General features: G+C 46.6%; 1 protein-coding gene across 3 annotated transcripts in view; it reads left to right on the top strand.

The window, feature by feature from the left end:
* Positions 1-22,309, top strand: part of THAP4 (THAP domain containing 4) — a 41,998-nt gene that overhangs the window by 254 nt on the left and 19,435 nt on the right. The window contains exons 1-2 of one of the 3 annotated variants that reach the window (XM_036857385.1): positions 521-733; positions 1,980-3,166. In XM_036857385.1, coding sequence (XP_036713280.1) covers positions 2,314-3,166 — 853 coding nt within the window. In that variant the 5' untranslated portion in view covers positions 521-733; positions 1,980-2,313. Of the gene's footprint in view, positions 1-520; positions 734-1,979; positions 3,167-19,169; positions 19,277-22,309 lie in introns of those variants that run through there. The other 2 variants (XM_036857383.1, XM_036857386.1) reach the window with 2 other exon arrangements.

The following is a 22,309-nucleotide window of genomic DNA, read 5'->3' as shown; positions in this document are numbered from 1 at the left end:
GGACGCGGGGTCGCTCAGGGCGCGGGCCCCGGGCCGGTCCCGCGAGTGAGTCAGCGCGGCGCTGTGTGACCTTGGCCCGGCCGGCGTCTCTGGGCCGGGCGCCTCGGGCCACCGCGGCCGGCGGCTTCCATCCGTGGCCACTCGACCCCCGCGACCCTCGGCCGCCGGTGCGCGCCCCATGCCCACTCGGAGGCCGCCCGGCGCCCACGCCGCGGCCTCGGCAGCCCCTCCACCACCCCGTGGCCACCCTGCGCCCCATGGGTTCGGGTTGGCGCCGCCAGTCTCCAGAAACGCTGTGTTCTGGAAACGCGCTTCCTTCGGTCGGTTGTCGTCTTGCGTTTGCTGTGACTTTTCTGCTTTTTTCGTCGCGGGGGAGCCCGTCTTGATCTCTGCGATCAGAGATGTGGCCGAGCAAATGTGCCTCATGGATTAACACGCGCTCCAGACGCTGTGTCCTAGAAGGGGCCTCGCGGTCGGCCTCGGGGAAGGTAGCCCTGCCGCGCGGAGGTGAGTCCCGGGAGGTCCCTGGCAGCATCCAGCGTGGGGCCGGCCCAGCCCGCTCCTCGCCGGGGCTTAGCTGCGAGCCCGTGGAGGGCTCCGTTCCGTGGGCGCCCACGGAAACCGGCCCGAGGCAGGGCAGGGACTGGCCTTCTCTCTGGCCTGGCCTGCTTCGTGAAGGCTCTGGAATTCAGCCCGTTACAGCGAGTCCTTTTCTACGACTTCCACGCTGGAGGTACCAGAACCGTGAGCAGAAGAAACTCCACCTTAAAAACCTCCTCCCGGATACTTTTCTGTTTTCCTTTTGATGTTGCGGGATGGTGTTCAAGTTTTGAAAACCTGGAGGACATTTGTTGTGTAGTCTTACTGAAAGTTCGTGGTGGTTTGCGTTAAGTCCTCAGTCGTTACAACCTATCAAGATAGTAACAGCAGGTTGTTTCAGCGGTCGCCAGCATGCTTACTTGAGTTTCCTTCAGAGCCCTTAGTTTTGTTACTGTATTTGAAAACGGAGGCAAAGCATTGCAGAGAAGGCTGCTGTTGGCATTCATAATGGCCGAGGACATGGGAACTGGGAGTGGAGGGGAGCTTCAGGTAACGGGCTCCCAAAGCAGTGAGGAAATTTAGAGGGTCCTGCTGCTTGGAGCTTCGTGAGGGGTTGGTGTCCCCGCGGTCCTGATCCCCAGCAGCGTCAGGTGGCTTAGGTGACCTCAGGTGCAGCAGAACAGCCCTCCGGAATGGCCGCCCCACTCCCACCCTCGTATGTGTAGTTTCGCCAGAGTTTTCTAAGTAGACATCTTGCCTGAATGAGAAAAAAAATGATCATTAAGTGTCTTTTTCAGTATCTGCCAGGGACTGGTTGCTTTTCAGAGGGAGCCGCAGAGCCGTGGCTGTTGAGTCTCGCCTGCTCTGCGAGCTGGTCTCGTGTCCTCGGCTCCTCGAGCCGCAGCTGGGGCACGTGGGGGTGTCTGGGACGCTCTCCTGGCCTCTTGCTCCCATCTCTGCTGTCTGACGCTTGGCTTGACTTCTAAATGGGGGGGGAGGGGCAACCATCTTCCTTTGAGCACCCCAAGTCCTGTATCCCAGGCACACCAGGAGGGTTGGCCAGCTATGAGCTTCTAGGAACTATTTCCAGGGCTTCCTGAAGCGTTTCCCGCTGTCGTGATGCCATCTGGTGCTGTCTCTCCAAGGATTCTGTATCCCTGCAGGGCATTTATCACAGCCTGGGAGGAGGTATTCACCTTCACTCTTTATCCACCCTACGGACTGTAAGCTTCTTAAGGGCAGACAGTGCGTCTTTCATCTTTCTATTTCAGTAATAAGTTGCAAGTAGAAGGTATTCCTTAGTTCTTTGTTAAGTTTTTAAATGGGTAAAGTCAGCACAGGTTTGGGTGTTTGCAAATACACTTGTTCTGCTTTTATAGTTGATAGTAGTAGGGAGAGGCACTTAATTATTTTTTTCTAATTTGTCATTTGTCTTGCAGATTCCCCCTAAAGGACTCAAAACGTCTGATCCAGTGGTTGAAGGCTGTTCAGAGGGATAACTGGACGCCCACTAAGTATTCTTTCCTCTGTAGTGAACATTTCACCAAAGATAGCTTCTCCAAGAGACTGGAGGATCAACACCGCCTGCTTAAGCCCACGGCCGTGCCGTCCATCTTCCACCTGGCTGAGAAGAAAAGGGGGCCCGGAGGCCATGGCCGCCCCCGGAGAAAGGACGCCAGGAAGGCCTCGGGGGGTCTGAGGGCACATGCAAGTGACATTGCCGACGGGAAGGCAGCTGCAGGGTCGTCGTCGTCATCCTCGAGTGAAAGCCTGATGGCCAAGCCCGAGTCCCGCAAGCTGAAGCGGGGCGCGTCACAGGGCAGAACCGCAGCCAGGGCCACCCGGGAGGCCGCCGGTCCGCAGCGGGCCCGACAGCCTCCGGAAGGACACGCAGATGCTGGTCCGGCCTCCGCCACCGCGTCCGGCAGCCCGGGAGAAGCCAACGCTTGTGCTGTGGATGCCGGCGACGAGAACGCCACCTCCCCGGACGGGGACCTGGTGGACAGGAGCGGCATTTCCGTGGATGACTTTACCCCCCCGGGGTCCGGGGCCTGCAAGTTCATCGGCTCGCTTCATTCCTACAGTTTCTCCTCCAAGCACGCCCGCGAGAGGCCAGCCGTCCCCCGGGAGCCCGTGGACCGCAAGAGGCCGAAGAGAGACGCCGAGCCCGGCTGCAGCGGGAGCAGCCCGGGGCCCGACAAGGGGCCGGCGCAGAGCCCGCCACGCGCGCCCCCCACGGCGAGCTCATCGCTCACAGCCACGCCGCAGAAGCCCACGCAGGGCCCCTCGGCGCCTCCGACCGACGTGACCCCGAAGCCGGCGGCCGAGGCCGTGCAGAGCGAGCACAGCGACGCCAGCCCCATGTCCATCAACGAGGTCATCCTGTCGGCGTCGGGGGCCTGCAAGCTCATCGACTCGCTGCACTCCTACTGCTTCTCCTCCCGCCAGAGCAAGAGCCAGGTGTGCTGCCTGCAGGAGCAGGTGGAGAAGAAGAACGGCGAGCTGAGGGCCCTGCGCCAGAGGGTCAGCCGCTCGGACAGCCAGGTGCGCGAGCTGCGGGAGAAGCTGGACCGGCTGCGGCGGCTGAGCGTCCCCCACCTGAGCAGCCTGCTGGCCCCCGGCCGCGGTCAGTACCCGGGCCTGGCGCCCGCGCGGCTGGGGTTCGCGAGCGCGGGGCCTGCGCCGCGCGGTGCCTCCCGAGAGGGGAGCCAGGCTGGCGAGCTCGCCTCGCCGGCTGGGCTCCAGGGCACTCGGGAGGTGGCTGTAGCTGGGAGCTTTAGCCGGTGAGCAAGGAGGGGTGGGAGACCCAGAACCACGGTGGTGGGGCCTGGACGGCTGGTCCCCCGTCCCACCGGGATCCCTTCCTGTCGCAGACCTCCCGCAGACAGAAATTGCTGACGCGTTAGGGTTGAAACGTAAGCTTAGACAGACGCGGTGAGCCATTAGAAAGATCGCAGGAGACTCTTAAAATCACGAGGAGGTTCTTTCCAGTTGGGTTGTGATGAATATCCTGACGTTAAAGCACTTTGAACGTTAATAATAACTTTTTAAAAATTTTAAACACCTATTCGAGTAGAGTATGTTCTCTCGTAAGAACACTGCAGAAATACATCGGCTAAGAAGTGGTGAAAATTCTCCTTTCCCACTCACCTCCCCACTTTTATTCCTGGTTGCCGTTAAAATTTAGTGTGTAATCTTAGACTTTTTTTAATGCTTTTTAAAAAATATATTTATTTATTTGGCTGCGTCGGGTCTTAGTTGTGGCATGTGGGATCTTTAGTTGTGGCATGCGGGCTTCTTAGTTGCAGCATGCCAACTTTTAGTTGCGGCATGCCTGCGGGATCTAGTTCCCTGACCAGGGATCGAACCCAAGTCTCCTGCATTGGGAGCGTGGAGTCTTAGCCACCGGACCACCAGGGAAGTCCATATTTTTTTATGCTTTCACTTACATGTTTTTGTGTCTATTATACAAATAGGTTGGATATATATTTCATACATTACTGCTTATGTTTCTGCTTTTCCTCCTAGTCTACTATTTATTTCTTGTAGAATCAGTTTTGAGGTTAGTATCTTTTGCCTGTTACGTGTATAAAGGTGGAAACCATTTTCCTACCACGTCGTGCGTTTAGTCTGCATCAGCGTTTGTCTTCCAGGTTGTAATTAACACTGCAGGTGAGAAAAGGCTCCAGTGTGTGACAGGCTGTTCAGGGCTTCCTGGACCCCCCAGGTCAACAACCATCAGCACAACCAAAAACAAAAGCACAACCCAAAGCCATCCTGATGTACTGGTCAGAGTTACACGCTACATTCTCCTGTTATTTCAAAGTGTTTTTTGTAGTTTCTCGTACCTGGTATTACTTCTTGGTACCTTTTTTTTTTTTTTTTTTTTTTTAAAGAACAGGCAGTTGTATACAAAGATAGATGCTTATTTGTGCCTGGCAGTTAAACCTCCTCACGTGTTAACTCTTTTTTTTTAAATTAATTAACTTATTTATTTATTTATTTATGGCTGTGTTGGGTCTTCGCTTCTGTGCGAGGGCTCTCCCCAGTTGCGGCAAGCGGGGGCCACTCTTCATCGCGGTGCGCGGGTCTCTCACTTTCGCGGCCTCTCCCGTTGCGGAGCACAGGCTCCATACGCGCAGGCTCAGCAGTTGTGGCGCACGGGCCTAGTCGCTCCGCGGCATGTGGGATCTTCCCAGACCAGGGCTCGAACCCGTGTCCCCTGCATTGGCAGGCAGATTCTCAACCACTGCGCCACCAGGGAAGCCCCTTCTTGGTACCTTTTTCTGCTCCTCTTGGTCAGACGCCCCAAAGTTTGTCACTATTGCAGGTCTTTCCAAACAGCCTGCATTGATCAGGTCTCCGTTGTTGTTTCTGCTTCCTTCTTCCTGACTTCTTTTTGCTTTCTTGGGTTTTATAGCTGTTCTGGCTCCTGGAGGGAAGTGCATAACGACTTCGGGGACAGTTTATGTTTCCCGGTACCTGCAGTGGAGGCTGGATCCCTCCTTCTGTCCCTTTGGCTCTGCGCCACAGACCCGCCTCCTGTCGCTCTCCTTGCCCTTAGTTTCTAAAGAGTTTGTAATTTCAGTCTTGATTCTCTCTAACTTGAGTTGTTTAGGAGGGTGTTGTGGTTTTCAAGTGGATGGATTGGGGGAAGGGAGTTAATTTTTTGTGTTATTGTTAAGGTTCAGTGACTTAAAGATACATGCTCTATAGAATCTTCTGAGGTTTCATTGTGGCTCAGTACGCTCTGTGTTTGTGACTGTTTCCTTACAGCTTGAGAAGAATGTGTCCTGTCCATCGATTGGTTACATTGTTCTGTCGGGCTGAGGCTGGATCTAGCTTATTTTATTGGTCAACTGATCTGTTTCCTAACTTATTGTATCCACTGATCTGTTGATTTTTAAGAGGTGAGGTAGGTCTGTCACTGTGATTCCTGAGGTGCCATTGCTTCTTGAATGTTCAGTTTAACTGTATTTATAGACCGTGTTATTAGATACGTGAGTATGCCTGCGTGTTACCAAACAGAAAAGCCTATTTTGTCCCATTTAAAGTTTTACTTGTCTCCTTATTTTCAACCTTTTTATATCCCTTTATTTTGTAGCTATATTTTAGCTCAATCTGAGAGCCTTTATATATATATATATATATATATATATATATATATGTAAAGTAATTTAATCCATTTACAACTGGGATTATTGATAAATTGAAACTTGGGCCTGCCTCTTAATTTTATTTTTTAATTTGTTAGGCTTTCTCATTGCTTCTCTTTCCATTCTGATGGGTGTCTGTCAGCCTCATCCTGTCTTTCTGTAAATGCCTGAGTTGATCGGCTCCTGTGCCCCTCCCCCAGTGCAGGTCGTCTCTGATCTGAGCTCCGTATCCTCATCTCCCCAGTAGATGCACGTACACGTGGTATTGGTTACTTTATTCGCCATGATTTATTGTTACCAATTTTTCCCTCTTTTGGGGAAATAGTTAATGATTTGGGGGGAACTCAGATGACAGAGAAATTTTGAGAGGAATCCAGTTTGAGATGCTTCATAGGTGCTGATGCCAGAGAGCCAGCACCCAGCCTCTTGAGGTGGCATGTGTGTGCCTGCAGAGGCGGGGGAAAAGGTGTGTAGAAAGGGGGGTGCTTTGCTGGGCTGCGCTGATCAGAATGGAGAGAGGGTGGCTGACTCGGCCCCATGGGGTCACTGGTGACCACAGTCTCCGTGGAGTGGTGGGAGTGGAGCTGGGTGTAGAGCCGGTGAAGGGAGGGGCCGGTGAGGGTGGCTGGGGACCAGGCACTTTAAGAGGTTGAGCTGTGGGGACAGTGGGCAGTAGCCAGAGGGGAGCACGGCTCCACAGGGAGGTTTTGTGTGTCGGATGGGGACGAGGGAGCAGGTGTCTGCTGGGGCCCAGATGGGCAGGGAGAGCCGTGAGGACGGAGGGGAGCGCGCTGGGCCCTGAGGAGGGGCGGGGGGCGTGCTGCACCTCTGCTCCCGGGCTCCCTGGGGTGCAGGGAGAGGCTGCAGGAGGAGCTGGGCCGGGGCAGTGGGAGGGGCGGGAGGGAGAGAGGCCACCCAGGGCCCCGCTCAGCGCCACGGTCACCGCCTGCGGCTCTCCTTGGCGTCTGCTCCCTTGACCGTTCCCAGTGTGCTTATGACTTCGTTCATCGGTGAAGGAACCTTCTGGTGGTTTTATAGGGTGTGTTGAAGGGACTGTACACTTGTTTATTCAGTCCATGACCTTCAGCCAGTCCCATTTTTTTGGACAGAGTCCCTGAAGCAGAGAAGCCCGGCCAGTGGGCCTGCAGGTTCCGGGCTCTGGGAAGTTTGCCCTCCAGAAAGCTGGTGCTGAGTGGCATTCCCACAGGATGGGGCGCTCTGTCCCTGAGCCCGTGCTGAGTCCAGGCATCATGCTGCACCAGGCCGCGTTGCTGGCCTTTCTGTGAACCAGTGAGGATGAACATCTTTCCATGTTCATCCCCTCTCCGTCCTTCCCTGCCCGTGCCATTCCCGCCTTGCTCACTGACCTGTGAATGTCCCTGATATGACAAGGATGTCCACTATCAAGTGTGATTCAGCCATGCCCTCAGTTTTAATTTAATACTTGCTCCAAAAATATCTCAGTTTTCTTCCCGCTCTTTTATTCATTATACAGACAGTTCTTGAGCTAATCTGGAGTTTTAAAAGCTTTTTATTGTGGAAATCTTGAACATGTACAAATTAAGCAGAAAAGTATAATAACTCCCTTGTACCTACCCCTTAGCTTCAACATTTATCAGTATTCTGATATTCTTATTTCATCTATATTTCTACCTACTCCCTACCTTCCATTGATTATTTTCTGATTAATAGAGGTTTTTTTTAGGAAAGTTTGAGATTTACAGAGAAATTCAGCAGATAGTACAGGAAATTCCCCCACAGTTGCCCCTGCTACTAACATCTTGCATTTCCACTTGTGTTAGTGTGGTTCGTTCATTACAAGTTATGAACCCATATACATACGTTGTTATTAACTAAGTCCACAGTTTACATTCAGGTTCGCTGTCTTGGATTTTTTTCGTCCACTGACAAACCATTGTTAACAAGAAAGAATATCTTTCAAAGATACAAATCTCAAGAGGATTTTATTTAAGACCAACTCAGTAGAATGAAGTAAAAGATTCGGTGGGTAGAAATTTTGTGATTTCAAACCATTGAAGATGAATCATTGCTGGGCAAGAAAAACACGGCTGGGAAAGGGACAAAAAGAGGAATCTTTCAAACAAACACAAACACAGGAGCACCGGCCTCCCCACTGAAGGCCTGGGGAGGAAGGCGACCACTGCACGCGTCTGAGTCCCGGCCAGGGTCTGTGCGCCCCTGGAGATGCTCGGGCAGGTCAGCCCGCAGGACGCCTTATACTTGGATTTTGACAGATACATAAGCACATGTATCCTCATTACAATATCATAGAGTATTTTCACTGCCCTAAAAACGTCTCCGTCCACTGTTCATGCCTTTCCTCCCAATCCTTGGCAGCCACTGACCTTGAGACTCTTTCTGTAGTTTTGCCTTTTCTAGGCTGTTGTGTGATTGGGATGTCTGGTTGCTATGAACCAGAGCATGCAGCCTTTTCAGGGTGGCTTCTTTCACTTAGTATATATTTAGGGTTCCTCTGTCGTTTTATGGCTTGATAGTTCATTTCTTTTTTGTTGTTGTTCCTTTTCTTATATTGAGTTAAAGTACAAATAACAAAAAATTTATCTTCTTAACAGTTTGTCAGTGTGCAGTTCAGTGGCATTAAATACATTCACGTTGTTGAGCAGCCGTCACCACCACCCATCCCCATAACTCATGTAAATCTGAAACTCTATACCAGCTAAACAATATCCCTTCCTCTCCCCTCGCCTAGCCATTGCCAGCCACCATTCTACTTTCTGTCTCCATGATTTTGACTCATGTAAGTGACATGGTACAGTATTTGTCCGTCTGTGATTAGCTGTTTAATTAGCCTGGTGCCCACAAAGTGCATCCATGTTGTAGCATACTGCAGAATTTTCTTCCGTTGTGTGGATGGACCACATTTTGTTTAGCCACTCATCCATCAATGGACATTTGGGTTGCTTCCACCCACTGGCTCTTGCGAATAATGCTGCTATGAATGTGGGTGTACAGGTGACTTTTCAAGACCTGACTTTCAATTCTTTCAGGTGTATACCCAGAAGTGGGATTGCTGGTTCATATGGTAGTTCTGTGTTTAATTTTTTAAGGAACTTCCATACTATTTTCCATAATGAATACACCACGTTACATGCCTGCCGACAGCGCACAAGAGTTCCCGTTTCTCTGCATCCTTACCAGCACTTGTTTTCTGTGTTTTTGATAATAGCCATCCTCATGGGTGTGGGGTGATATCTCACTGTGGTTTTCATTTGCATCTCTCTAATGATTAGTCACATTGAACATCTTTTCATGTGTATATTGGCCATTCGTATATCTTCTTTGGAGAAATGTCTGTTCAAGTCCTTTGCCCATTTTTCAATCAGGTTATTTGGGTTTTTTTGTTGTTGTTTAGTTTTAGGAGTTCTCTATATAGTCTAGGTATTGATCTCTTATCAGAAATATGATTTGCAAATATTTTCTCCTATTCTGTAGGTTGCCTTTTTATCGTGTGAATATTGCCTTTTGATATACAAATTATAGCAGTTTTCTTAAACTCCAGTTTGTCTATTTTTTCTTTTGTTACCTGTACCTTTGTTGTCATATCCAAGAAATCATTGTCAAGTCCAGTGTCGTGAAGCTTTCATCCTATGTTTTCCTCTGAGAGTTTTATTACTTCAGGTCTTACGTTTAGGTCCTTCATCCATTTTGAGTTAGTTTTTACATATGGTGTTAGATAACCGTATACCGGACCAGTTAGAGCCCACCTTCGTTCTTTGGCACGTGGATGTCCAGCTTTCCCAGGACCGTTTGTTGAAAACACTGTCCTTTCTCCACCGAATGGTCTTAGCACTCTTGTCAAAAATCATTTGACCATATATGTGGGGGTTTATTTCTGGCTTCTCTCTTCTGTTCCGCTGGTTTATATACGTCTTCATGCCAATATCACACTGTTTTGAATTACTGTAGTAAGTTTTGAAATCAGGAAATGTGAGTTCTCCAGTTTTGTTTTTTTTCAGGATTGTTTTGGCTATTCTCAGTCCTTTGAGATTCCATATGAATTTTAGGATGGGTTTTTTTATTTCTGCAAAAAACATTGGGATTTTGAGAGAGAGAGCACTGAATCTGTAGATTGCTTTGGTTAATATTGACGTTTAACAATATTAAGCCTTCCAGTGCATGAGTATGGGATGTGTGTCCATTAATTTATGTTTTCTTTAATTGCCTTCTGAAGTGTTTTGTAGTTTTCATTGTACAGGTCTTTCACCTCCGTGGTTAAGTTAATTTCAAAGTATTTTATTCTTTTTGATGCTATTATAAATGGGATTGTTTCTGTAATCTCCTTTTCAGATTGTTCATGTTCATGGTTTGTGTATAGAAATGCAACTGATGTTTGTGTGTTGACTTTGTATCTTGCTAATTTGATGAATTCATTTATTAGATCCAACAGCTTTTTTTTTTTTTTTCCTGAAGGATTACCAAATTACCTTAGCTGGCTCACCGTGAATCACCATGGGTTTATTGATGTTTTGTTTTGTTTTGTTTTTAATTGAAGTATAGCTGATTTACAATATTGTGTTAGTTTCAGGTATACAGCAAAGTGATTCAGTCTTTTTTTTTTCAGATTATTTTCCATTATAGGTTGTTACAGGATATTGAATATAGTTCCCTGTGCTATACAGTAAATCCTTGTTGCTTATTTATTTTATATGTAGTAGCATATATCTGTTAATCCCGTAGTCCTAATTTATCCCTCCTCCCCTCCCTTTCCCCTTTGATAACCAGAAGTTAGCTTTCTATGTCTGTGAGTCTGTTTCTATTTTATATATAGATTCATTTCTATTATTTTTTAGATTCCACACATAAGTAATATCACGTAATGTTTGTCTTTCTCTGTCTGACTTATTATGTTATTTTCTAGGTCCATCCATGTTGCTGCAAATGGCAGTATTTCATTCTTTTTTATGGACAAGTAATATTCCATTGTGTACATATATACCACATTTCTTTTTAAACCATTTGTCTGCTGATGGGTACTTGGGTTGTTTCCATGTCTTGGCTGTTGTAAATAGGGCTGCTATGAACATTGGGGTGCATGTATCCTTTTGAATTAGAGTTTTCATCCTTTCCAGATACATGCCAGGGAGTGGGATTGCTGGATCCTATGGTTGCTCTATTTTTAGTGTTTTAAGGAACCTCCATATTGTTTTCCATTGTGGCTACACCAATATACATTCCCACCGACAGTGTAGGAGGGTTCCCTTTTCTCCCCACAGTCTCCAGCATTTATTATTTGCAGACTTTTTGTTGATGACCATTCTGACCGGTGTGAGGTGATACTTCATCGTGGTTTTAATTTGCATTTCTCTAATAATTAGCAGTGTTGAGCACCTTTTCATGTGCCTGTTGGCCATTTGTATGTCTTCTTTGGAGAAATGTCTTTTTAGGTATTCTGCCTATTTTTGGATTGGGTTGTTTGTTTTTTGATATTGAGTTATATGACCTATAATCTAATAGCTTTTTTGTGCAGTGTTTAGGATTTTCTACATATGAGGTCGTGTTATCTCAGATAATTTTACTTCTTACTTTCCAATTTGGATTCCTTTTATTTCTTTTTCTTGCCTAATTGCTCTGGCTAGAACTTCGAGTACTATGTTGAATAGAAGAGGTGAGGTGGGCAGCCTTGCCTTGTTCCTGATCTTCGAGGAAAAGCTTCAGTCTTTCATCATTGATTATTATGTTTGCTATGGGCTTTTCATATATGGCTTTTATAGTGTTGAGGTAGTTTTCTTCTATCCCTATTTTGTTGAGTGTTTTTGTCATGGAAGAGTGTTGAATTTTGTCAAATGCTTTTTCTGCATCGAGATGATCATGTGTTCTTTTCCCTTCATTTTGTTGGTGTGGCATATTACACTGATCGATATTTGTATGTTGAACTATGCTTGCATTCCAGGAATAAATCCCACGTTGTCACAGTATGTAATTCTTTAATATGATGCTAATTTCAGTTTGCTAGTATTTTGTTGAGGATTTTTGCATCAGTATGCAGAAGGAATATTGGCCTGTAGTTTTCTTTCCTTGGAGTATCTTTGTCTGGCATTGGTATCAAGGTTATTCAGGCCTCAATACAATGAGTTAGAAATGTTTCCTCCTCTTCAATTTTTTTGGAAACGTTTGAGAAGGATTGTTGTTAGTTCTTCTTAAAATGTTCAGTAGAATTCACCAGTGAAGCCATCAGGTCCAGGGCTCATCTTTGTCAGGAGGTTTTTGATTACTGATTCAATCTCCTTACTAGTTGTAGGTGTATTCAGCTTTTCTATTTGTTTGTGATTTAGTCTTAGTAGGTTTTGTGTTTCTAGGAATTTGTCCATTTCATCTAGGTTATCCGGTTTGTTGGCATGCAATTGTCCATAGTCCTTTCATAGTCCTTTTTAGTTCTGTAGAATTAGTAGTAATGTCCCTACTTTCATTTCTATTTTTAGTAATTTGAGTCTTCTCTCTTTTTTTCTTCGTGCATCTAGCTAGAGGTTTGTTGAATTTGTTCATCTTTTCAAAGATGGTTCTCCTATTTTTAAATTAGGTTGTTTTATTATTGTTTTAAGAGTTCTTTGTGTATTTTAGGTACAAGTCCTTTTTTGTTTTACTTCTTTATGTAATAAAGTTAAATATATGAAAATATATGGGATAGAAATGGTAGGAAAAAACCAAACATGGGTTAGGAACATAAATTTTTCTAAAACTAGGGTCCGAAGAAGGAGGCAGGGAAGGTGACGAGTGCAGCTTTTAGGCAGGGTGGGGGGCGTCGGAGCGGTTGGTAGGGGTTGGCTAATATAGCCTCCCAGTCTGTAGCTTGTCTTTTTATTCTCTTTTTATTTTATTCTCTTAACAGCATCTTGCAAAACAGAAATTTTTAAGTTTAATAAAGTCCTTATCAGCTTTTTTCTTACATGGATTGTGCTTTTGGTGTTGTATCTAAAAACTCATTGCCAAGTAAGGTCACGCAGATTTTTTCCTATGTCTCTTTAAGGAGTTTTGCACTTTAACGTTTTACATCGAGGCCTGTGATCCATCCTGAGTTAATTTTTGTAAAAGGTGTGAGGTCTGTGTCTAGATGCTTTTTTCAGTCCAGTCATCCAGTTCCAGCACCATTTGTTGAATAGACTGTTCTTTCTCCGTTGTATTGCCTTTGCTCCTCTGTAAAAAATCAGTTGCCTTTGTTTGTGGTGGTCTAGTTCTGAACTCTGTTTTGTTCCACTGATTGATGTATCTGTTCTTTCGCCAATACCACGTTTTATTGATGATTGTAGCTCTATAATAGGTCTTGAAATAGGGTACTGTGAGTTCTCCAACTTTATTCTTTTCCATCAATACTGTGCTGGCTATTCAGGGTCTTCTGCCTCTCCATATGAACTTTAGAATCAGTTTGTCAGTATCCACAAAATGATTGATGAGATTTTGATTGGGATTGTGTTGAATCAATAGATCAAGTTGGGCAGAATTGACCATCTTAACAATATTGAATCTTCCAATCTAGGAACATAGAATATCCATCCATTTATTTAGATCTTCTTTTATTTCTTTCATCAGTTTTGTAGTTTTCCTTATAAATCTTTACATATTCTGTTAGATTTGTACTTAAATATTTCCTTCTTTTTTTGGCAGAAGTATAAATGTTATTTTTTTTTTAATTTCAAATTCCAGTTGTTTATTGCTAGTATATAGGAAAACAATTGACTTTAGTACATTAGCATTATATCCTGCAACCTTGCTATAATTGCTGATTAACTCTAGTAGTTTTTTTGTGGATCCTTTAGGATTTTCTACAGACAGTCATGTCATCTGAGAACAAAGGCAGTTTTATCTTTCGGTCTCACTCTGTGCACCTTTTATTTCCTTTTCTTCTCTCACAGCATCAGCTGGACCTTCCAGTTCATTGTTTGAGTGGGGAGGGGACATCCTTGCCTTGTTGCTGATCTTCGTAGGGAAGCTTTGAGTTTCTCACCATGACTATGGCATTAACTGTAGCATTTTTTTGGTTTTGGGGGGGTTTTTTGGCCACACCATGCGGCTTGCATGATCTTAGGTCCCTGACCAGGGATTGAACCTGCACCCTCCCCTCAGCAGTGAAAGCACGGAGTCCTAACCACTGGACTGCCAGGGAATTCCCATCTGTAGGGTTTTTTAAATAGACGTTCTTTATCAAGTTGAGGAAGTTCCCCCTTTATTCCTAGTTTATTGAGAGTTTTTTCATGAAAAGTGATTTTGTCACTTTTTCTGCATCCATTGATATGATCATTTGAGTTTTCTTCTTTAGCCTGTTGAATGTGACGGAGTGTATTAACTGATTTTAGAGTGCTGAACCAGCCTTGTATACTGGAATAAACCCACATGGTCATGGTGTATAATTTTTTTTTTTTTTTACGTTGTTAGATGCCATTTGCTCGTGTTAAGGAGTTTTGCATCTATGTTGATGAGAGATATTTGTAGTTTTCCTTTCTTGTAATGTCTCGGTCTGGTTTTGGAATTAGGGTGATGCTGGCCTCAATTGAATGACTTAGGGGGTAGTCCCTCTGCTTCTGCCTTCCAGAAGAGATTGTAAAGAAGAGGTAAAATGTTTTCTTTAAGTGTTTGGTAGAATTCACCAATATTCTAGAAACCCATCTAGGCCTGGTACTTTCTGTTTTAGAAGGTTATTAATTATTGATTCAATTTCTCTAATAGAGATAGGCCTATTCAGATTATCTATTTCTCCTGGTATAAATTTTGCTAGTATGTGTCTCTCAAGGAATTGATCCATTTCACCTAAATTATCAAATTTGTAGGCATAAAGTTGTTCATAGTATGCCTTTTTAACCTTTTAATGTCCATGGGATAGTAGTAATGTTCCTCTTTTATTTATAATATTGGTAATTTGTGTCTTCTCTCTTTTTTTCCTTAGTTAACCAGGCTAGAGTTTTATCAATTTTATTGATCTTTTTGAAAAACCAATCTTGGATTTTGTTGATTTTCTTTTTTTCCCTGTTTTCAATTTCATTAGTTTCTGCTCTAATTTTTTTTCCTTTTCTTCTGCTTGCTTTCAACTTAATTGCTTTTCTTTCTCTACTTTCCTAATGTGAAAACTTAGATTATTAATTTCAGATACTACTTTTCTAATATACATTTCCCTCTAAGTATTGTTTTTTCTGCGTCCCACAAATTTTGATAAGTTGTATTTTCATTTCCATTTAGTTTAAGTGTTTTTTATTTCTCTTGAGGCTTCCTTCTTGACCCACTTTGTTCTTAGAAGTGTCTTGTTTAATCTCCAAGTATTTTGGAATCTTTCAGGTATCTTGCTGTTACTGATTTAATTCCAGTGATCTGAGAACGTATTTTCTATGATTTCTGTTCTGTTAAATGTGTTAAGATGTGTTCTGTGGCCCAGAATGTGGCCTGTCATGGTGAATGTTTCTTGTGAGCTTGAGCTTGAGCAGAGTGTGTGTTCTGCTGTTGTTGATTGAACTAGTGGTTAGTCAGGGATCTTTAGAGAAATAGAACCAGTAGTGTGTGTGTGTGTGTGTGTGTGTGTGTGTGTGTGTGTGTGTGTGTACACAGAAATTTATTACAGGAATTGGCTCCCACCATTATGTATGGCAAGCTCGAGAACTAGGAAACCCTGTGGAGTAATTCAGTCCCTGTTCAAAGGCCTGGGAGGGGGTAGGGAAGTCCTGGTCCATCTGAAGGCCCCAGGACAGGAGATGGTGCCCCAGCTAAAACAGAGAGAGCAAGTTTGCCCCTCTTCAGCCTTTTTATTCTGTTGAGGCCCTCAAGGCCCACCCACATTGGGAGGGCCATCAGCTTTACTGAGTGCACCAATTCAGATGCTAATCTCTTCTGGAAACACCTTCACAGACACACCCTGAAATGTTTTACCAGCTAGTTGGGCATTCTCTTAGCCCAGTCAAGTTGACACCTAAAATTAGCCACCATAGTGGTCCATAGAGATCAGTTATATTCAGCTGATGGATGCGTTCATCTGTGTCCTTGCTGATTTTCTGCCTGCTGGATCTGTCCTTTCCTTGTAGTGTGTTGAAGTCTCCAGCTGTGATAGTGGGTTTGTGTATTTCTCCTTGCAGTTCTGTCGGGCTTTGTCTCATGTATTTTGATGCTCTGTTGTTAGGTACATAAGCATTGAGGATTATTAATCTTCTTGGAGACTTGGCCTCTTGGTTATTATATACTATTGCTGCTCTTTACCCCTGGTAATTTTTCTAGTCCTAATGTCTGCTTTCCGGCTATTCCAGCTGTCTTTTGATTCTTGTCAGCATGATATATCTTTCTACATCCCTTTACTTTTAATCTGTCTTTATATTTAAGGTGGGTCTCTTATAGACAACATATAGTGGGTCTTTTTTTTTTTCAATCTGCTCTAATGGTCTCCATCTTTTGATGGGTGGTCTTAGGCCACTCAAATATAAACTGGTCATTGCTTCAGCTGGATTGATGTCTATGTTTGTGACTGCTTTCCATTTGCTTCTTTTGTTTTCTTCCTCTCCTTTTCAGCCTTCTCTGTTTTTAATTGAGCATTTTATTTGATTTCATTTTCTCTCCTTTCTTAGCATATCAATTATACTTCTTTTAAAAAAGTTTTTTAGTGGTTGTCCGAAAGTTTGCAATATACATTTACAACTAATCTGTGTCCACTTTCAAATAACACTACACTGCTTCACAGGTAGTGTAGGTGCCTTTAACAGAGTGTCCCTTATGAAATTGCTGTCATTCATTTCACTTATGCTATAATCACCCTGTTACTACTAAAAATTTGAACAAACCTTTGTCTATTGTGTCAATTAAGAATAAGAAAAGGAAGCATTTTATTTTTACCTTCACTTATTCCTTCTCCTATGCTCTCTTCTTTATATAGATGCGAGTTTTCTGACCGATATCATTTTCCTTCTCCCTGAAGAACTTTTAATATTTCATGCAGGGCATGTCTGCTGGCAGTGAATTCTCTCAGTTTTTGTTTGAAAAAGTCTTTATTTCCTCTTTACTTTTGAAGGATAGTTTCACTGGATGTAGGACTCTACACTTTTCCTGCTTGCATGTCTTCTAACGAGAAGTCCACTGTAATTCTTATCGTTTTAACTCTGTAGATGAGGTTTTTTTTCCCCTCTGGCCTCTTTCAAGATTCTCTGTCTTTTGTTCTCTGCAGTCTGAATATGATATGCCTAGATGTAGATTTTTTGGTATTTATTGTGCTTGGTATTGTCTGAGCTTCCTGGATCTGTGGTTTGGTGTCTGTCATTAATTTTGAAAAATTCTCAGCTCTTTTTACTTCACATATTTCTTTATCTCCTTTCTTCTTCTCTATTCCTATCATGCATACGTATCACTTTTTTATTGTTGCACATTTCCCTGATATTCTGTTCTCGTTCTTTTTTCTTTTTGCATTTCAGTTGGGGAAGTTTCCATGGACATATCTTCAGATTCTCTCTTTCCTCAGCCTTGTCCATCAGTGTTTTTGATTATTTGTCCACATTTCCTCTCTCCTCTGATGTTACTCATCTCTTCTTGCATGGTGTCCACTTTTTCAGTTAGCATCCTTAGCATATTAATCTGATAATTCCAGAATTTCTTCCATATCTGAGTCAGGCTCTGTCTCTTCAGACCATGTTTTTTTTTTTTTTTCCTTGCTTTTTAGCATACCATGTAATTTTTTGGAGAGGTGGATATGGTGTCATGTATCACAGTGGAAACTGACATAGATGGGCTCTCGGCTTGAAGTGTCACCATAACCTGACTCGCGATTGGGCAGCGTCTCATCTCTCCTGCAGCTGCAGCTGTACGTACCAAGTCTTCAGATTCCTCCATGTCCTTATTTTTTGTCTCCCCTCTTGTCTTTGGGTTTCTCTGAAGACTGTTTTCATAGAGTCCGTACCTTGGGGCATTTTCCCCTGTAATCCTGTTGTTATGCTGGAGCCCTGAGTAGCGGTGAGGGGGAAGGGAAGCATTTTATAATCTTACGATTAAATTTCAGCCTTTTAGTGGCCTGTATTCCTGGGCTGTGACCTTCACAAGTGTTTCTTCCCCTTCTTTCCCCTCCCTGGGGTAAGACCCGAAGGCCAGCGGGCCGAGTGGGGAAGAGCCCTTCCCCCAGGTGAGATCAAGCTCTGGTGAAGTCTTTTCACTGCAGAACAGGCCTTTGTTTTGGAGAATGCTCTGGGCTTATTTCAACATGGTTCCCTCCCCCTACCCCTGCCAAGGACCCAGGTGATTTTTTTCTTGGCTTTTTGTGATGAGAACTTGGTGGGTTTCTGGAAATGAACGCCGTGGAAGTGCGGGGCCTGCAGGACTGTGGCCCCACAGATGCTTACTCTTTCAGTCTCGCGCACTCAGCCCGGCATCTGGTCTAGGGTTCCCGCCAGCTTCTGCTCCAGGTGAGCACGTTTCTGCAGGTTTGGGGGAGACATCTGTGGCCGCACTTCTCTGATGGGTCCAAGGACAGTCATTGATTTTCAGTTCTTTCAGTGTTTTTCTTGTAAAGACAGGAGTTATGACTTCTAAGCTCTACGTGTCAGAGTGGAAGATGGCGGCCCCTCCCCTGTTGAGTTTAATTTGCGGGAAAGCTGCCCATTTTAGTAACTGCCACCTTAACAAATTCACTTATTAATTCTAATAGTTTCTCAGTTGAGACTTTCGGATTAACTAGATAACCAACCATAACATTTATCCGCAAATAATAATAATTTGGCCTCTTTTTATGTCTTTTGTATTTTACAGAAAATATGCTCTATTTTCTGTCATTTCCTTTTTCCCCCTGTGTGCATGGGTGCCTTTCCATGTCCTGGGTGATGAAGTGAAGGCCTTGCCATCGTTTTAAAAGAACAGTTTCCCCTGGGGTGCCCGTCCAGTGGGAACCAGCCGGACCATGTGTGCTGCGTGTATGCCCTCTCTGCCTGGGACAGCCAGCGCTGGCTGGGCCACCTGGGCTCTGCACCCTATGTGTGTGCAGCTGGCGTCATTTTCTCTGTGCCCTGGCGGGAATGCTGGCATCAACGCAAAGCGATGTGGGCGTGGGTGGCACCAGGAAGGCATCGGTCCCTGGGTCCCAATGGACGGGTGTGCTCATTTCCTGCCCCTGGGGGTCCTGGGCCTGTCTGCTGACACATTTGCCAGGAGACACAGAAGGGGACACGGCAGGAGTTTCCAGAGTGTGTGTTCCAGAAAGAGCCTTTGCTGCGTGCTTGGCCCACGTGCTTTCCCTGTTGAACAGGGCAGTCCCCTCTGGTCATCAGTGGGAGCAGCGGAGGGTGCAGGCCCCACTCCTGGCTCTGTTCCACACGGTTCGCCCCTCTGGCCTGTCTGACTTTCATAAATTCACCTTGACCTCCAAAGCCCCTCTCAGCTCTAAGATTCGGTCGTCTCTGGTCTGTCCTTGTCTTCCACTTTCTCCTGAGGAATCCCCTTTTATCATGGAACTACAGTTCCCAGAATGCATCCTTCAGGTTTGGCAGTCACTTCCTGTCGAGCTGCTAACAGCCAGGTGCAAACATTTCCCGTGTATTGGCAGAAAACAACCTTGAAGAACCTTGACGGTGTCTGGAGGGTAGAAAACTTAGGGATGGGTAAGCCTGCTTTCACTGTCTTGAGCCAAAAAAAATGAAAATTTAAATTTCTTGGAGAAAATTTAAATTTTTGTTTTTGCATTTTGGTTGAGATCTTAATAAAAGAAAAATCAAATCGGGGGAAAAAAATGCATAGAAAAGCCTGTCTGGTTTACTTGAAGAGGTTGAAAGTGGCAAGTAGGCTAGATTTCCTATTTATTATACTTCTCATGTGTTTGACTTTTAAATTCATTTTATTTTTGTTTCTCTAATGAAGTATAACTTAGAGTTAAATACACAGATCTTAAGGATATAGTTGGATGGATTCTGGCATATGTATAGGCTCATGTCACTTGACCTTTGGATTTTAGAAGTATCCTGTTGGTCTTTCTGCCCTGCAACACTTCAGTGCACACAAGGAGCTGGCAGTGGCTCCCCAGCGGTGGCAGCTCGGCGTGGGGGCGGGGGCGGGGCAGCCAACCTTCGGGGACTTGCCCACGCCCACCTGTTGACTGTTGTCCACGGTGAAGTTCATTACGATTAAGAGCAAGTGACAGCAGCCCAGGAGGACTGGATTTGAAGCGTTTCTCGGAGCAGAGCCAGGTGTCGGACCTTCTGGGTTGTAACCGTGCGCTCGGGCCGCACCAGGAGTCTCCTGACGTTTATTTAACAGCGTGCCCCTTCCTTTCCAAGCAAGCGCTCCATTTCTACTCACAGTATTTCTTCTGGCTTTTAAAAGAAGAGTCATCTTAGAATTTTCTAGTCTTTTTTACTATGCAGTCTTATAAACACACTGCTGCCCCTTCCACTTTCTCAGTGTGATGACAGTGTCCATCACAGGTGAGCTCCGTGCTCAGCGACAGCCGACACCTGAGCGAGGGTTCTGTTTCCCGAGGACTCAAGGAACCTCGGCTCGGGAAGGCTCCACATGGCCTCGTGTGCACCATCCGGCCCTGCCGAGTCCGCGGATGAGCGCGTGTGGGGCTGAGTCTCCTGGAGGCGGGGAGCAAGGCCCTCAGCAGTCACCCCACCCTGCCTGCTCTTCCCGAAACACCCTGCCACCCTCTGTCCAGGGGCCTGTGCCTGGCTGAGTCCGCCTCTTTGGTGGTTCTGACCCGTGCTGGTGGCAGTGTCCACCTTGGCTCGTGTGGCCCACACCGCCACCCTGACAGTGCCAACCCCCCAGGACGCCAGCCGCACCTGGACTTCTCCCCCCACCCCCCCCCCCCACCTTCTGTCCTCATTCACTCCCTAACCTACGTCACATCTTAAGCCTCGCTTCCCATGTTCTGGTTTTGGCGACTCTCCTCCAGGTGTCTGACTTCCACCCTCAGTCCCCTTGGCCACCTCCCTGGTCTCCATCCCCGGGACTGGTCAGCCCCGCCTTTCGCCTCACCTGGCTGCGGTTTGCACACCCAGCTCCTCCCCTGCCTGAGCCTGGTGGGTGGTAGCCTTCGCTCAGACCCAGCCCGGGGCCGCTACCCCGGAACGAGGAGGGCAGGCGGGACCAGTGGTGGTGGGCCGCCGGCCAGCGCTGCCATCTCGTCCCACGACCCTGCAGGTGTACACCGCGTGGTCCGGGCCCGCCTCAGGCCCTCCAGCCCAACTCTCCCGGGACGAGCTGGGCTCTGCGTATGTCGGCCAGCCGCCCCCATGCCCCGTCCCACCCATTCGAGAGCAGCTGGGCTCTTGTCCCTTCAGAGGACCTTCCGTGGAACCCTTTCCCACCTGTGCTCCTCCTGTCTCGTCTCCGCGTCCCTGAGGCAGTTCCTGCGTCTTGCTGGAGTTTCTTATAAAAACATCCTCTCTTGCCTCCTAGCAAACGAGGGTGCAGTGGAGACCCCCCAGGTCCATCTTTAATCCGTCTTTGCTCCGCCTCCCCCCACCTTCCAGGTGCCGGTGTTGCGGCGAGTCCCTGGGCCCCTGGGGGCTGGGGACGGCGGAGCACCCCTGCAGTAGACTTCACAGTCTCTGCAGCCCCGTTCTCCCACTGGACCGGCTGTGCTCTCCTCCTCGTGGACCGCCACAACCGCGTCCTTACAGGCCTCTCCCGGCAGGTCCTGGGGCTGTTCCTCCTGCACTGTTCAGGCTGCTGGTTTCGTGTTGACATCAGGGCAGCGGGCCTGTCCGTACGCGGGCAGCGTCCCTGTGTCCAGAGCAGCTCCCTGTGCATCTCAGACAGTGCAGAAAGCTCCTTCCTCACTTAGAAACCCAGCTGAGGGCAGCTGCAATGTCCCTTGACACTCTGGAAGCCATTGGTTCAGGTTGCAGGGGGGTCGCTGGTGTCACCAGCCTCTCACTCAGGCTGGAAGAGAGAAGGGACGAGAGGCCGCGAGGGGGGCACTCACTGGCCCTGACCCTGGGGCCAGGGGAGCGCCGGGCCCTCCACAAGCCCTGTGTCGTGAGGCCAAGGCTGTGACAGCTCATGGACCGGGACCGCTGGGGACGAGGGGGTGGGACTCACCACAGCCTGTTCTTGTTTTAATTTGAACACATGTTTAGAAACCGGGATATATACCCCCAAAGTCAATATTTCTGGTTTCTCTTAAAATACCAGAATACCTGCAACAGAGAGCCCGTCCTTGCGGGGCAGCAGTCCCCCTGCGGGGACCCGAGACCCAGGAGGCGCGGCCGCCCCATGCTGCTGTCGCACAGCCAGCAGGCCAGGGAAAGGCGGGCGTCTCTGCTTTCTTTTGATGCCTGTTTGTTTCACGGAAGTTTCACCTCCTAACGTTTCTACTGAGGTAGCATTTACATGAGTGAGACAGCTTAGGTGTCCCCTGGATGAGGTTTGACGGGTGCAGACCCCTCAGCCAGCTCCCCTGGGCTCTTTTGTGCCTCCTGACTCCCCTCCCGTAGATCCGCGGGCCTGATCTAGACGTTCTTACAAGTGGAGTCGTGGAATGTGTACGTTTTTGTGTCTGGCGTCTCTTTCGTGACATGTTTTTAAGGAATATCTGTACTGTTTTAATTTCTAGTCTCTCATTGTGATCGGACAGTATGGTGGGAACTCTTTTCAGTTTTTGAAACTTACAGGTTTTCTCTGACCCCTTA

The sequence above is a fragment of the Balaenoptera musculus genome, chromosome 7 (assembly GCF_009873245.2).
Source record: "Balaenoptera musculus isolate JJ_BM4_2016_0621 chromosome 7, mBalMus1.pri.v3, whole genome shotgun sequence".
In the NCBI taxonomy this organism is placed as follows: domain Eukaryota; kingdom Metazoa; phylum Chordata; class Mammalia; order Artiodactyla; family Balaenopteridae; genus Balaenoptera; species Balaenoptera musculus.
The sequence above is the reverse complement of the archived record's forward strand: the minus strand, read 5'-3'. Positions and strand labels throughout refer to the sequence as shown.